At 42.5% G+C, this 17,589-nt stretch overlaps 1 protein-coding gene across 1 annotated transcript in view; it reads left to right on the forward strand.

Annotated features, from left to right (window-relative positions):
* LOC142467225 (uncharacterized) overlaps positions 1–17,589 on the forward strand; it is a 163,320-nt gene that overhangs the window by 31,832 nt on the left and 113,899 nt on the right. Inside the window, exon 2 of the mRNA XM_075572660.1 lies at positions 2,760–5,710. Coding sequence (XP_075428775.1) covers positions 2,760–5,710 — 2,951 coding nt within the window. The remainder of the gene's footprint in view (positions 1–2,759; positions 5,711–17,589) is intronic.

Raw genomic sequence — 17,589 nt, forward strand, 5'->3', positions numbered from 1 at the left:
TCACACATCTCCCTACCGCAACCGGACCGCGAGGCCCCCTACCCCGCTACACCATGCCACCAATGTCCCTCCCCCTATCCCGCTACCTCACACAGTGTAGCTCCCGCGGACCGCACAGCACGCCTCACATCTCCTGCACCTCACACATCTCCCTACCGCAACCGGACCGCGAGGCCGCGGCCTACACTCACACACCATGGCAACGATGTCCCTCCCCCTATCCCGCTACCTCACACAGTGTAGCTCCCGCGGACCGCACAGCACGCCACATCTCCTGCACCTCACACAGCTCCCTACCGCAACCGGACCGCGAGGCCGCGGCCTACACTCACACACCATGGCAACGATGTCCCTCCCCCTATCCCGCTACCTCACACAGTGTAGCTCCCGCGGACCGCACAGCACGCCTCATCTCCTGCACCTCACACAGCTCCCTACCGCAACCGGACCGCGAGGCCGCGGCCTACACTCACACACCATGCCACCAATGTTCTTCCCCCTATCCCGCTACCTCACACAGTGTAAGACAACACCTACCACTGGAAATCAGATGTTCGTTGAAATAAAATATGTTTTCCTAACTATTTTACTGTCTGTATAATGTACACAACACTCACCCACACAAAACCCCCTCATACACACACACACACACACACACACGCAAACATCCTGTCATTCTATGCCACACACTACACTCAAAAACATGCCATTTTTAACATGTGTATGACCAACAACACGCACTCACACACGTCACACACACAACATGCCTCATACACACACACGCCATCACACACCAGCAACACACACACCACACACCATGCCACCGATGTCACTCCCGCTATCCCGCTACCTCACACACTCTACCTCCCGCGGAACAACCAGCACGCCTGACATCTCCTGCACCTCACACATCTCCCTCCGCAACCGGACCGCGACGCCGCGGACTACAGTCAAACAGCATGCCACCAATGTCACTCCCGCTACCTAACACACTGTATGACAACACCTACCACTGAAACTCAGCTGTTCCTTACAATAAAATATGTTTTCCTAACAATTTCACTGTCTGTATAATTTATTCTAAAACACTTCTCACACCACCACTCACACACAACACTCACCCACACAAAACCCCCTCATACACACACACACACACACACGCAAACATCCTGTCATTCTATGCCACACATAACAACAAATCACACCTCACCTTCACCCTCATAATACACACACTACACTCAAAAACATGCAATTTACAACATGTCTATGACCAACAACACGCACTCACACACGTCACACACACAACATGCGTCATACACACACACATGCCATCACACACGCCACATACACACATGCTCTCACACACACCACACACCATCACACACAACACACACACAAATACACAAACACATGCACGCACACACGCACTCAGCAACGCCACACACCCTCAACCACGCAACACACGTACTCACACACACACACCAACCTCCTCTGCTGATACAACACACAAAACAACACTTCAACATAACCTTAACTACCACACACAACACAACCACCACTAAACAAACACACACACCCAACCCACTGTTCCAATTACCTACCCTTCACCATACACACTACACTGAATACAATGCACATTTACACGTCTCACCACCCACTCCCATTGCACATCAACATCCCACCACACACAAACATATACAACAACACAACACCTCCGCTACTAACACACCTAGCACAATAAATCACCTCTTCCTTTCAATAACATATTTTACACAAAACATTACTATTTACACATCTGTCTAATTTATTGCACACAAACACTCAACTAACCAACACTGACACACACACTCACACACCACACACTCACTATCACATCACACACTCACTCATCCACACACACACCCCACACAATCAACAATCACACACAATAATTACATACACACACTATTCTGCCACACACACAGCCAACATTAACACAAAACAAAAACACACACAACATTTCAACACCTACACAAACGCACACCAAACACAAATAAATACCCCTCATCCTGTCACACTTTATCAATTTACAAACTTTTCACAGACCACAACCGGATGCCTTCAACACCTCGACGCTTCAACGCTGTGCCAAAACACACAATACAATCATTGGATCGAACTGCGCCTTGACACAACAACATCAGGAAGTATTGTAAACACAATCGCACTGAAACACATCACTAACATCACACACAACACCTACCTCAACACACACATCAACAACTTTTAACAACACATCACAACTTACACACACAACACCTCTACAACACCTACAATAACGCACATCACAACAACAACACCAAACACACATCTTCACAACACAAAACATGCCACCCAAAAAACACCTTCGCAAAACAAAACATACACACCCTGACAATGAACGTGACACGCACACACACACACAAATTATATGTACTGCACCACACAATGCACACACCCATTTCACACACATTGAAATCCACGCACACAATGCTAACAAACAACTCACAACGGAATACACAATAGGTCAACAACAAATCCTCACAACCACAACATCAACACCAACACATTACACACAACAACATGACACACTAATTCCATTTAATACACACACAGCAGGTATATCAAACGCACAAATACACACACAGCATCCTAACACAACTACTCAACAACACACACACACACACAACATCACCTGCTAATGAAACACTACAGCGCCAAACACGCCTTGCACAACAAAGAGACAGAGCCAGAATCAGAAGAGCAACACAACGAGAACAACAACAACAAAAACACAGAGACACACCCACTACATCAACAGACGCTCACACTACAGAACACCAACAACGTACTACAACATCCAGACCCTCAGAGACTACAGAACAGCATGAGGCACGCCTTGCAAAAGACCAACAACGTGCTACAACATCACGAGACGCAGAGACTACAGAACAACATGAAATACGTCTGCAGAAAATGCGACTACGAGCTACAACAAGAAGAGCCACCGAGACTCCACAACAACATGAAACACGCCTTGCTAAAGACAGAACAATACGGCGCACATCAAAACAACACCAAGACACACCAACACACACAGTACAACAAGCACTACAAGACACACATACTACATGTACGCATTCAACTAATTACACTTTGCTACGTGCCGCTTTCATATATAATCCACACATACTATACCAGCAACATCCAAAGGTCAACATTGGACACATGGACACTATATGTCGCCACTGTCAAGCAAAAAAATTCCAACATGAATCAGCTGGAATGTGCTGCAGCAATGGCAAAGTTCAGCTACCACCTCTACACTCACCCCCAAATCCACTTCTTTCATACATGTCAGGGACAACTTCAGAATCTAAACATTTCCTACAAAACATACGCAAATACAACTCCTGTTTCCAAATGACATCCTTTGGTGCTACATCCATAGTTGAACAAATTGGATTTAAAAGTACTTTTAAAGTACAAGGTCAAGTTTACCACAGGGCCGGCTCTCTTCTCCCATTACCAGACCAAGATCCACAATTCTTGCAAATTTACTTCATGGGCGATGAACAACAAGAAGCTGATCAACGATGCCATTGGATACCCAATACAAGACGTGACATTGTCATCTCCTTACAAAGGATGTTACATCAACACAACCATCTCATTAACACATTCAAAACATCACTTGAACGCATGCCAACTGATGACTATCAAGTCATTATCCGAGCCGACAAAACACCAGTGGGTCAACATGAACGTCGCTTTAATGCACCTCAAATCAACGAAGTCGCTATTGTTATAGCGGGGGAACAATTTAATACACGGGACATAATTCTTCAGCGGCGCGCTCATTCACTCACACGCATTTCTGAAACACATCGCTCATATGATGCTCTTCAATACCCTCTCATACTTTGGAACGGTGACGATGGCTATCACTTCAACATCATGCAAGTACACCCAACTTCAAAGGCAAACACTAACAAAACTGTATCCGCTATGGACTTCTACGCTTACAGATTAATGATACGAGATGCATCGCAAAACCACATTTTACATTGTCGACAACTATTTCATCAGTTTATTGTTGACATGTATGCTAAAATTGAAAGTGAGCGTCTTCTATATATACGCTTACATCAAAAAAAACTACGCGTTGATCAATACATACATCTCAGGGATGCTGTTGGCAACGATGGTAACGTTGAGAACATTGGAAAAATGTTCATTCTACCAGCAACATTCACGGGAAGTCCTCGACACATGCACGAATATGCTCAGGACGCTATGGCATATGTTCGCGCATATGGACGACCAGACTTTTTTATTACATTTACATGTAATCCAGCTTGGCCAGAAATAAAACAAGAACTTCAGGATGGACAGGCTCACAGTGATCGACACGACTTAATCGCAAGAGTATTTCGCCAAAAACTCATCACATTAATTCACATCATCACTAAGACTTATATATTTGGACAAACACGATGCTGGATGTACTCAATAGAATGGCAGAAAAGAGGTCTTCCACATGCTCATATTCTTATATGGCTCAAAGAAAAACTACATTCCATTGACATCGATAACGTTATCTCTGCTGAGTTGCCTAATCCTCAAGAAGACCCTATACTATTTGCAATAGTCACTAAAAATATGATTCATGGACCATGTGGAAACATCAATATTCATGCACCATGTATGAAAGACGGTAAATGCACCAAACAATTCCCTAAAACATTCATTGCAGACACACAAAGTGGAGATGATGGATATCCTCAATATCGAAGACGCGCTCCCACAGACGGCGGATACACAGCAACAATTACTATTCGCAACAACAAACACATCCAAGTCGACAACAAATGGGTTGTTCCATATTGTCCACTTCTAACAAAAATTTATAACGCACACATTAATGTGGAATACTGTAATTCTGTTAAATCAATTAAATACATTTGCAAGTATGTCAACAAAGGAAGCGACATGGCCATTTTTGGAATCACAAATGAACACATCCATGACGAAGTTACACTCTACCAGCTAGGAAGATATATAAGTAGTAATGAAGCCGTTTGGAGGATTTTCGCTTTTCCCATTCACGAACGACACCCAACCGTTGTTCACCTGACTATTCATTTAGAAAATGGACAGAGAGTATATTTCACACCTGCCAACGCAGAGGCACTTGCTGCTCAACCACCAAACACTACTTTAACTGCCTTCTTTCAATTATGTCAACACGACTCTTTTGCACGCACATTGCTTTATCCACAAACTCCACGATATTACACTTGGAATGGATCCACAAAACAGTTCAAGAAAAGAAAGCAGGGCACACCTGTTCCCGGAACTGATGCCCTTGCAAGTGAAGCCTTAGGGCGTGTCTACACAGTTCACCCAAACAACGCTGAATGCTTCTTTCTCAGAATTCTACTTCATACCGTTCCAGGCCCAACATCTTTTGACGCTATAAAAACTGTCAACGGTCAAGTGTGTGAGACTTATCGAGAAGCTTGCCAAAAACTTGGATTACTAGAGGATGATCAACACTGGAATACTACATTAGCCGAAGCTGCATTACAGTCATTGCCAACCAAAATTCGAAATCTTTTTGCCATTATCCTTACCACGTGCAACCCATCAAACCCCAACACTCTATGGAACACATATCGAGAAAGCATGAGTGAAGATATACTTCACAAAGCACAGAGACACAACCCATCACTCAATGTTACCTTTTCACCTGACATTTTCAACGAGGTACTCATATTGTTAGAAGATACATGTCTCTCTATCAATAACAAAACACTACTTCAATTAGGTCTAGAAGCTCCCCAACGTCATCATCACGATGTACTCAATACAGACCTTATGCGAGAGAAACAATACAATATTTCCATACTACAAGAATATGTTGCCACAAGAAAACCAATGTTAATTCCACAACAACTTAACACCTATGACAACATCATGCAGCACATAAACAACGAACAAGGTGCAATCCTGTTTCTTGATGCTCCAGGTGGAACAGGCAAAACATTTCTCATAAATTTACTCCTTGCAGAAATAAGAATGCACAATCATGTTGCACTTGCACTTGCATCATCTGGCATTGGAGCCACTCTTATGGATGGAGGAAGAACTGTGCACTCAGCTCTTAAATTACCACTAAACATTGCTCATGAAGAAAACCCAACATGTAATATTACCAAGACATCTGGCCAAGCCCGTGTTCTTCAAATTTGCAAACTTATTGTTTGGGATGAGTGTACCATGGCGCATAAAAAAGCACTTGAAGCCCTTAATAGAACCTTGCAAGACTTGCGTAACAATAAACAAATAATGGGTGGTGCTGTCATTCTTTTAGCTGGTGATTTCAGACAAACACTTCCAGTCATACCACGATCCACACCAGCAGACGAACTTCATGCATGCCTTAAATCCTCTATTTTATGGCGACATGTCAAACATTTTCCATTAACAACCAATATGCGAGTCCAACTTCTCGGCCACTCAAATGAACAACTTTTTGCACACACACTTCTTCAAATAGGTGAAGGCACTTTACCTACTGACTTAACATCAGGTGAAATTGCTTTTCCCACACATTTTTGTCACATGATGACATCACTTGAAGATCTCATACATCACGTCTATCCAAATCTCTTACACAATTACACAAACCACCAGTGGCTCTGTGAAAGAGCCATCCTTGCTGCCAAAAATACTTCTGTCAATGACATCAATCATCAAATTCAAGACATTATTCCAAACACAATTACTCAATACAACTCAATCGATGCAGTTGTGGATTGCGATGAAGCCGTTAACTATCCACCTGAATTCCTACACTCCCTCGAACCATCAGGGATGCCACCACATCATCTTCGCCTCAAAGTTGGAGCACCCATCATGCTACTTCGCAACCTACACACACCTAACCTTTGTAATGGAACCAGACTGTGCATAAAAACATTGATGCCCAACCTAATTGAAGCTACTATCTTAACTGGCAACGCCAAAGGCCAAGATGTCTTCATCCCCCGCATTCCACTCATTCCTACAGACATGCCTTTTACTTTCAAACGGCTACAGTTCCCCATCAAACTAGCTTTTGCTATCACCATTAACAAAGCACAAGGACAATCTATAAAGTGCACTGGTATCAACTTAGAATCACCATGTTTCTCCCACGGCCAGTTATATGTTGCGTGCTCTAGAGTTGGATCCCCCCAACAATTGTACATCTTTGCTCCAACTGGAACTACCAAAAATGTCGTTTACAAACAAGCATTACAATGAACATTGACTTTCCTCAATTTCCATGAACTCTACATATTGCCATAAGAAATTACAAAAAAATGAAAGACACTCAATAAACTACTGTCATCTTTTATTACTACATTATTTTACAACACACACTTTAATATTACATCAAATACACTCCTCTCAACAATGGACATTCACATCTTTCAAGAAGCATTTCCAACAATAACATTTTCAAAAATAACTACCGTAACAACTAACATACACTTCAAACATTTGCCCTCATATACATGTGCTTTCTACTACTGTTGATTTACAAACACAATTCTAAATAATATTACATAACATTGGCATCACATTACAACTTTCACATACAACATTTACACATACTTATTCACACTTCACATCCCGGGCAACGCCGGGTTTCTCAGCTAGTTAAAAATAAACTGTATTGAAGCAAACAGTTACACGAAAGCCAACATTTCGGTCTCACAGGGAGACCTTCCACGGCCCTGAGGCCGAATGTTGTTCTGACTAGGAATTTATAAAATGTATTTTATTTATATATTTATATTTATTTATTTATATTTATTTATATATTTTATTTTAAAGTGGGGTTGGGGGCGGGACAAGGGGCGGGGTTGGGGGCAGGACTAGGGCGTGGCTGGGGGCGGGACTAGGGGCGGGACTAGGGGCGGGACTAGGGGCGGGACTAGGGGCGGGTTGGGGCGGGACTAGGTGGCGTGTAGATTTTTTGTTGGGCGAGTAGATTTTTGGGTGATTTGTCGAACACTGTATATATATATGCAAAGAAAATAAAATAACTGCGCCAACCGTATAAAATGGGTTCAAAGTTCAGTCCCTTCTGGAGTAAAGTCCTGCTGCCAGAGTCTCTGTAAGAGGTGATTCAACAACCTCTTGATTGTAACAGGAGAGTAAAGAAGGGGGGGATCCTCCGGCGCGATGTCTTACTCAGGTTTCCAGGACACATGCAATATAAACAGACAGAGGGACCACAATCAGGAAGGGTTAAAACACAGTGGTATGCTGGGGATATGCGGTTAAGGAAGCACACTTACATTAAAACCTCTATATCCACCTTGAGTATGGTGTGTGTTTCACAGAACAACCTCAGAGAAAGGGGAAAGACAGAAAAAACATAGTATAAAACCGTTTTATTAAACAAAATTGATTAAAAAGAGATTGCCAACTCACAAGCGACCATTAAAAAATGGCATGGAATGGTGAAGTTTTCAGTCTCTGCCTGGACTGCCTCCCAGATGGGTAGGTGTCCGCATGGAGTCTGTCCCAGTAGATGATGAAGGCACTGCAATGGTACGGGTGTAGATCGGGTGGTTCGTCCTGACTTGTGCACAGTCTGGTCTTCCTCCCGGTCGTCAGACTCCCCACTGCTGCTGCTGCTTCCGTTGCCTGCCGTCCGCGCATGCGCATGCGCTTCGGCGATGATGTTTCACTAACTGGGATTTGACTTTCTTCCTGGGTATGGTGGCTTGCGAGGACCAAAAAGCCGTCAGACGCGTTTCGCTAAAAGCTTCCTCAGTGACCTATATATATAACAAAAGAAGTGAAGCGCCAGCTCCCTAGCATAATACTGTAAAATAGAAATCTCTATTTAAACATGGAGAAGTCAGCAGGACCTATATTCACATGGTGGGTAAAAAACACAATTGATTGAGACAATCTGTGAATGCAGATGAACGCTGGTATATGAACAGACAGGCAGGTTACAGGAACATGGGGTCACATCAACCAGATGAGGGAGATGGTGAATATTCAATGGTGAGTCTCTCACAGTCACCAGAGTGACCTTTCAATAGAACCAGTCCCAGCTGCACCACAACAATAATCCCACCGGATATGTATCAGACTGTGTGCTGTACCCCTAATGCCAGAAGTACCTCCTCAAACGGATGTGCCACAGAGTGTCCAGATGGTAAAGGCTGTACTCAGCCAGCCGCGAGTGATGGCGGCGCCACGAGGAGTGGAGAGGGGTAGGCGGGATGTGTGGTGCTTCCTGGAGATGTGTTCCAAGCTTGTCCTGAACGAAAGCCCCGCGCGTCGTCCGTGCATCACTGCGTGATGATGTCACATGTCCTACGCATTTCATCACAGTTAGTGACTTTTTCAAGGATTATATATATATATATATATATATATATATATATATATATATATATATATATATATATATGTGTGTGTGTATATGTGTGTGTATATGTGTGTGTATATGTGTGTATATATATATATTTATCGGAACAGTTTTAAGACAGCGCTCCTTTTTCAACACACCCAAATTGCTGCCCCCCTGGTGACATGTGCCAAAATGTTGCACCAAATATCAAAATTGAGTAAGATGTTTACATGAACCAACTAGTGCCTACCTATAACAATTGTAATAAAATATATTATAGCAACATGAATCAAACAAAATCTAATTGTAAAAAATGTGCAAAAAATATAAAAAAATGAAATGGTCTGTTGAACATATAAAAAAGCATAAAAATACAAAAAATTAAACTATAAAAAATGATACTTAAGTCCAAATGAAGTCCATGAATGAATAAAACAAAGGTCCAGGCTGCTTCTTCTTGGGCTCACCAAGTTCCCATAGTACCTATTAGAAAAAAAAAAGAGAAAAAGCGCCCGATCCTTGTGTAAAATCAGATGAACATTTTAATAAATCATGGACAAGACAAATGCACACTTACAATTTGTCTGATTAAAATAAGCATTTTATGGGACCTGCCCATGCACCAATCGAAGACTCCACAGTCACCTCCGCTCTGCAATCGCACGATCAGTTCGAGACCCAGTAGTTGGGAACGCCGTTTTCTCCAAGGTGTATAGATTATCATCCGTCAGGAGCTTCTCAGCAGCGTGCGTCCGCCATTACTCCCACGCATGTGGTACTGGATACCGGAAGGACTTTCCTTGTGGTTACTGTGTCTCTCTCTGGTGCCGAAGGCAGGTCAGCCACCGTAGTTGCAATGCAAACCGTCCCTACGCGTTTCTTCCGCCTTTGCGGATTTCATCAGGGGATGCTGATGAGTAATGGCGGACGCACGCTGCTGAGAAGCTCCTGACGGATGATAATCTATACACCTTGGAGAAAACGGCGTTCCCAACTACTGGGTCTCGAACTGATCGTGAGATTGCAGAGCGGAGGTGACTGTGGAGTCTTCGATTGGTGCATGGGCAGGTCCCATAAAATGCTTATTTTAATCAGACAAATTGTAAGTGTGCATTTGTCTTGTCCATGATTTATTAAAATGTTCATCTGATTTTACACAAGGATCGGGCGCTTTTTCTCTTTTCTTTTTCTAATATATATATTTATATATATATATATTAGATAACAAAAATCTAACGTTTGTTTACACAACCTAAGAGTTATACGTTTTGTAAGGATAATAGGATAATATTACTTTGAACCGTGGGATATTTCATACGGAAGTCTTTGTGTTTTTACAATAATGTGCACTGGAGAACATTCCAGTATGGAGCTAGTGACAGGAGCAGACGGAAGAGATTAATTTGAATGTTATATAGGATCAGTTTATTCAATGGCATTTGGAAAGCCTCAGGGAAAGGAATCTTGCCAGTAGGAAAAGCTTAGAAGATAAGGATTAACCTCAACTGAAAACAACCTACAGTACAATGACACTGAGTTTGAATCAGGGGAGCCTGGTTCCAATCCCTATGTACAGTATGTATGTATGTCTTTATTTATACAGCGCTACATATGTACCTAGCACTTCGCAGCAGTAATACATGGGACATAATAATAGTACACAAAATAGTAATAAGAACTTGAGACATAAAAGTAACATTATCAAGAGACGTCCCTGCTCCGAAGGGCTTACAATCTAATTGTCAGCTCCTTGTGACCTTGGGCAAGTCACTTTGTCCCTGTGCCTCAGGAATCAAAAACATAGATTGTAAGCTCTACGGGGCAGGGGCTATGTCTGTAACAATCCTCTGTGCTGCTTATGGCACACTGTACTGTAATTGTGAAGCTTTGGGAGAAAAGTGCTATATGAAATAAAGTTACTATTATTGTTATATGCATTATTAAAGCTTGGAGATTCTGCCTCTTTATCTTCCACTGTGATTCAGCATACTTTCTCTTCTCTTCCTGTACTCCATTGTAATAGAGAGTATAGCTATGTAGTTTTGGTGCTTTAAACTACTAGACATGCTGATGTTTAGCAGAATATTGTTGTGAAATTAGCAGTTTTATTCGGTTTGTCTCCAATATTACTATTTAATGAAACCGTGCAGACAATAAAGTGTAAGAAATTAAAGTCTAGACACATATACAAGATATACTCTTACATATGTAGTCATATCGTTTCTAAAAAGTGACGCCCATCATTTCAAAAAGTAAAAATTGGATATATTTCAACATAGCTTTGTTTTCCCTAAAGCTTCAGCAAGTATGGTATTTGTTCAGAGTTCTATTAAGTTCATCATAAAGACATGATTTACACTCATAATTTCATAAACCAGATGGTAAAATGCCACTGTTGGTAATGAATCATATAAAGTGCACTATGAACATCTTCTCCATTTTTAGGAAAACTTTCAACCCAAAGAAATAACTACAGAAGTTGATTAATCAGTAAATCATAGCTGCCATTCTGATTCTTAATCTCCAACTACTGTATTTCTTGATTAAATGCAAATGAAGCAGCAGATTTATCAATGAGTAGAGATGCAGATGTGAAACATGCAAATCCATCCATAACAATTTAACAGTTTTTCGAAGTCACATAATTTTTCTTTTTTTTTACTGAAAATGGAATACCGCAACTACTGTAAAATGAGTAATTTCCAAACAATCTGAACAAAACAACCCAATGAAAAATGCAGGAGGGTAGCATTAGCTTTGATAAAAGGTTTAGTTTTGCACGTGTATTATAACAGAACGATCGTGGAATGGCAACTTTCACAAAGTGCAAGTCAGGAATATGTTTCTTGCAAAACTGCCAAAATCTCCAATGTGATTAAACTCATTGAACTGAAAATAATGTAATGTTCATGAAACCTAATTATTTTGATGATATTTAAGTCCAGATTAGTAAAATCACCCAATATACACTATCATTTCAAACTTCCTACTTCCTAAAGGAGCATTGTGGAGATGTGAGTCAATATGCAAAAGAGGTAAATATGTTGTCCAAAACAAGTTAAACCTGCCAACTGTGATAATGTAAAAGACAGGTCCTACGCTAACTATAAACAACAGCATTGTAAGGCTCGAGATTAATGTTATTACTAGTGATGCCTTACTACATAACGTTCTACAATAATCCAAATAATTATCAGTGGTGCTCCAGAGGGCAATATAGGGTATAGATGCTAATGCCAATTATTGACTATGGAGACATAGTATATGGCTCGGCACCTCAAACCCACCTTAGCAAACCTGACACCCTCTACAATTCAATTTGTCGTTTTGTTCTCCAATGCAACTACAACACACATCACTGCGAAATGCTCAAAGAACTAGATTGGTCAACACTAGAGTCTAGGCGCAAAGTTCACCTTTCCTGTCTTGCCTTTAAATTCTTCATGGGCAAGCTACCCAGCTACCTGAATAAGCTCCTCACCCCTACCACATGCAGTACCTATCATCTGAGATCAGACTCTAAAAGACTGTTCATGGTCCCAAGGCTCAACAGAGTATTCGGACGTTCCTCCTTCTCCTACCATGCACCCCAAAACTGGAACAACCTACCAGAGACTCTCACATCCACCACCAGTTTAAGTTCTTTCAAATCTAAGGCTGTCTCACATTTTAACCTGGTCTGTAACTGTTTCATACGCTCATAATATATATTTTCTTTAATTGTGCACGCAATGTCTTGTATATAATGTATACCCTGTTCATTTATGTATCTGTACTTGTAACCATGTATAATTTGTCTTAACTCTGTGCCCAGGACATACTTGAAAATGAGAGGTAACTCTCAATGTATTACTTCCTGGTAAAAATATTTTATAAATAAATAAATAAAATATGCACAGAAGCGGATATCAAAATGTGCCACCTCTAGGCACTTGCCTGGGTGGCCGCCTCCTCTCTGCCACCCTCCTGCTTCTTTGGAATCCCAGCGTTAAATGACGCTGTGGACGTCACCATTGTAGCATCATACAGTGGCATGTTGCCATGGCAACGCGACGTCATTTGAAGTCACGCCGTGCGACATCACGTTGGGGACGTCCAACGGCGTCATTTGACGCTGGGATTCCAAAGGAGCAGGAGTGCAGCAGAAAGTAGGCGGCTTACACAGGCAAGTGCATTCCCATTAGCTCCGAGAGGCCCGAGAGCGAGGCAAAATTATATGGGGCAGAGTTTTTTGCCGCCCCCAAATTTTGCCACATTAGGCCCGGGTCTAATGGGCCTAATGGGAAATATGACCCTGTGTATATGCCAAACAAACAAAAAGCCACCTCACAGAAACATAGGGCTCACAGAATCACTATAAACAATATATGCATGTATTCAAATAAAATACAAAAGGTAAAATATAAACGTCTGCTGTGTGGGGAGCTCGTGTCTACAGCACATTTACAGCACATACTACACACACAGTAGCTACAGCACATTTGTACTATAATAATATATTGTATATGATATAAACAGGATATTATTTATATCTCAGGATTTTACCCGGAAAAAGAAATTAGAAACATCAAAGGATACTCTATGGATATTGCATAAGAAAAGCCCTCCAACAAAGTTCTCCGCAATGGTGGAGACAGTCAACTGGATCAATAGTGACCTGTTGTGCTCAGAAGCATATTATTGTGAACTCTGCATGTTGCGCACTCAATTAATTTCCTGCTACTTCTGACACACATTTGGTGTGGTCGATCCAGCTTCTGCAGACACAAGCACCCACTGGGTGCTGTACCAGTTACAGCACTAATGACCCTAGAAGGGCAGGCATACAAGATGAACCATACCCCTAAGAACAGTCGTACAAAAACTAAAGTGGCAAAAGAAAACCTGCAAACACCCATAAATCGATAAGACAACACTATAGGACTAATCTGGAAGAAGAGCAAGTGAGAACCATAGTCATTGGTTTTCCCAGGAAAGAATGATCTGCACAAGGTACCCAAATCACCATCACACCTATTGCACCACACTCCAGACCCAGCGCACCCCCATTCCAGACCACATTTGTAGCCATTGCACGCCACTCAAGCCACTGGTCGGACCCATCGCTCCCCACCAATGACCGAGCTTGAGTCTAACTGTAACTGGTGCCTTGTTCAGGGATAGCATTGCATTGCAACTACTCTTTCCTAGATCTGTCTCAGCATCTCCCCTCATGAAATACCTCTCCTGGCTTCTGATAAAATCCCGCATCTCACACTCCATTCTTCTCCTCACTTTTTGTTACACTGATGCTGCCCGCAGACCTGACTCGTCCCTTATACTGAGGTGGGGACGTATATGTGCACGCACCCGCAGCAGAAGGAGCATGGCCGGAGTGTGGTGTTTTTGGCGTTGCCAGGCCATGTGTGAACAGGTGTAGCAATACTTGCCGGTACCGGTACTGAAGAGGCAAAGTCGTTGTCGTGAGCCAAGGTCGGGGAGAGAGAGATCCGGAAGGTCGAGGTCCAAGCTGAGGTCGAGGGATGGAAGAAGCTGCAGGGTCAAGAGGGAGCCGGGATCCAGAGCCAGATAAGCACGTCCGCCAAGCCGGGTCGCAACCTGAATGCACGAAGACAAAGGGAGAGCCAGAATAGACGTCTGTAGCAGAGACTATGTCGAGTGGTGTGAGAGAGGCAGAACAGGCATTAAGTACTGTGGCTGACCAATGGGTAACGGAGGCAGGCCTGGAGGAGCCCTATGAGCAGTCCAGAATTGGTCTCCATAATAGACTGCCAGGTGGTAAGGTTTAGGGTTAACTAGTAACCAGTGGGGGGCGTGGCTTCACTGCAAGAGCAGTGAATAAATTAGCTGGTGCTGGTATGTGCTTCGTAACAGCAGGGAATGCGCGCGCAGGAGCAATGGCAGGCACCCGATCACCAGCCCCATACGGGGCAGCGGCAGCCCGACGGGGAGGACGGGGAAGCCCCCCCACCACAGAGGCCGGGCGGGAGCGGCGAGGACGGGGCCGCACAGCCGCCAGAGCGGACAGAGGTGAGGGGAGGTCACGATGCGACCGACGTGACCCCCGAGTCCTCACACTTTTAAAGCTTTACACTCTTCTGCCCCTCCTTACATCTCAGCCCTAATTTCTCGTTATGCACCATCCAGACTCTTGCGTTCTTCTCAAGGATGTCTTCTTTGTATCTAAATCCCTCTCCCGCCTTAAACCTTTTTTACTGACTGCCCCACACCTCTGGAATGCCCTTCCCCTCAGTACCCGACTAGCACCCTCTCTATCCACCTTTAAGACCCACCTTAAGACACACTTGCTTAAAGAAGCATATGAATAGCACTGTGGATATTCTGAACACATGATACATAAAGCTTGACCCCCTGCAGACGCACTTACCAGAACTCCCTCCTACTGTCTCTGTACATTCTCCCTACCTACCAATTAGACTGTAAGCTCCTCGGGGCAGGGACTCCTCTTCCTTAATGTTACTTTTATGTCTAAAGTACTTATTCCCATGATCTGTTATTTATATTATCTGTTATTTATTTGATTACCACATATATTACTACTGTGAAGCGTTATGTACATTAATGGCGCTATATAAATAAAGACATACAATACAATTGTCAAGTGAGTTGGTTTTTTTTTTTGGACAATTGTGGTGCTGCTATATCTTGGACACCTGTGGCCAGACCTGTCATGGCTTGTGCACAGGCACCTAAGCAGGAGAAAATACTGAACTTAATGTACAAAAAAAATACCTTGTTTTAGAGAGGATGGACCATATGGTGAGGTCCATGAATGGTCTTTATTGGCTTGTGGATAGATTGCTGCAAAAGAGACCATGACATCTTGAGGAAGCCTCTTCCCTCCATCCCCCATGTTCCAGTGAGAAAATCTGAGGTGTGAGAATCCAATGCTGCCTAAATATATCATCCTGCTCATTCAGCAACAATGACATTGTGCCCATGCTACTGAGCATGATGACCTGCAAGAAAGTGGCATCCCGGATACCTTAGCTGTGCCTGTTTTCCAAAGCACACTTTGGCACCTGAACCACAGTGGCGTAAACACGTCTGTATCCCATTATGTGGAGATTCAGTAGACAACATCCCTCTTTACATAATAGCCAGGGACACTTGGGGACAGCCACATCGATTTGCACAATAAATATTCAAATATCATAAGCCTTTTCAACATTATGCCAAGTGGGCGAGATGTGAACTTTGGCTCCCGTGGTAGGAAAGCTATACCCAATAATTTGAGGACAGCTACATTAGATAAACTTGGGAAGTTGTGTAAATACACTACTGCAGAATTCAAGATTGTTAAAAACCCCAATTAATGGAATTTTACAGCATCTGAGTACTTGTCTGGAGTATTAAGTGATGGAAACGCACTGATGTAAACATGAATATATATTTTTTTCACACATTGTATTGGATTTTGACAATAAAAGGATACCACACAATGAAATAGGAGGATCGTCATTTATGGATTTGTGGGTTAAAAGGATAGGGTAAGGAGTTATAGAGGAGGGAGAAGTGGTTGGAAGGATACAATATAATTCTACCATCATTACACAGTACTTTGCATGTTTATGATGCTACTTCTTAATCTAATTTCTGTGATTACGGCAAGAGGGGATCCCAGGTTCACTGAGATGCATGCAGTGTGTCATTGATATAACTGGTCATCCTTTCCATCTCCATAGTGAACATGATTTGGTTTTTGAACACAGAAAATAAAGGGGACTCCTGCTTTTCCCCAGAATCGGACGATGAACATGACGTTTTAATATTTTGTTGTTTAAATAAGTTGGGGTGTGTGCAATTTTTTTGCTATGGTTGTTTGTGAACCCATGAAATGGAATATTAACAGATCTGAAAAAAATGAATGAGAAAATATTACCTGGAAAAAGACAGAGATAGAATCCTTGTTCTAATCCATGGTTTGCAGATTCTGTAGGTTGATCAACGTCATCACCTTGTTTGTGTAGAGACCACATCCATCTCGACAAAACATCACTATGGGATAATTAAGGTAATGTATACATTTGATTTAATTGGCACTTCCTGTACCACGCATGCGCATAAATTCAATGGCACGCATATGCGTTCCATACAGTCTACAAGAGCGCACAGGCACAGCA

This window comes from Ascaphus truei, chromosome 16 (genome assembly GCF_040206685.1).
Source record: "Ascaphus truei isolate aAscTru1 chromosome 16, aAscTru1.hap1, whole genome shotgun sequence".
NCBI classification, from domain to species: domain Eukaryota; kingdom Metazoa; phylum Chordata; class Amphibia; order Anura; family Ascaphidae; genus Ascaphus; species Ascaphus truei.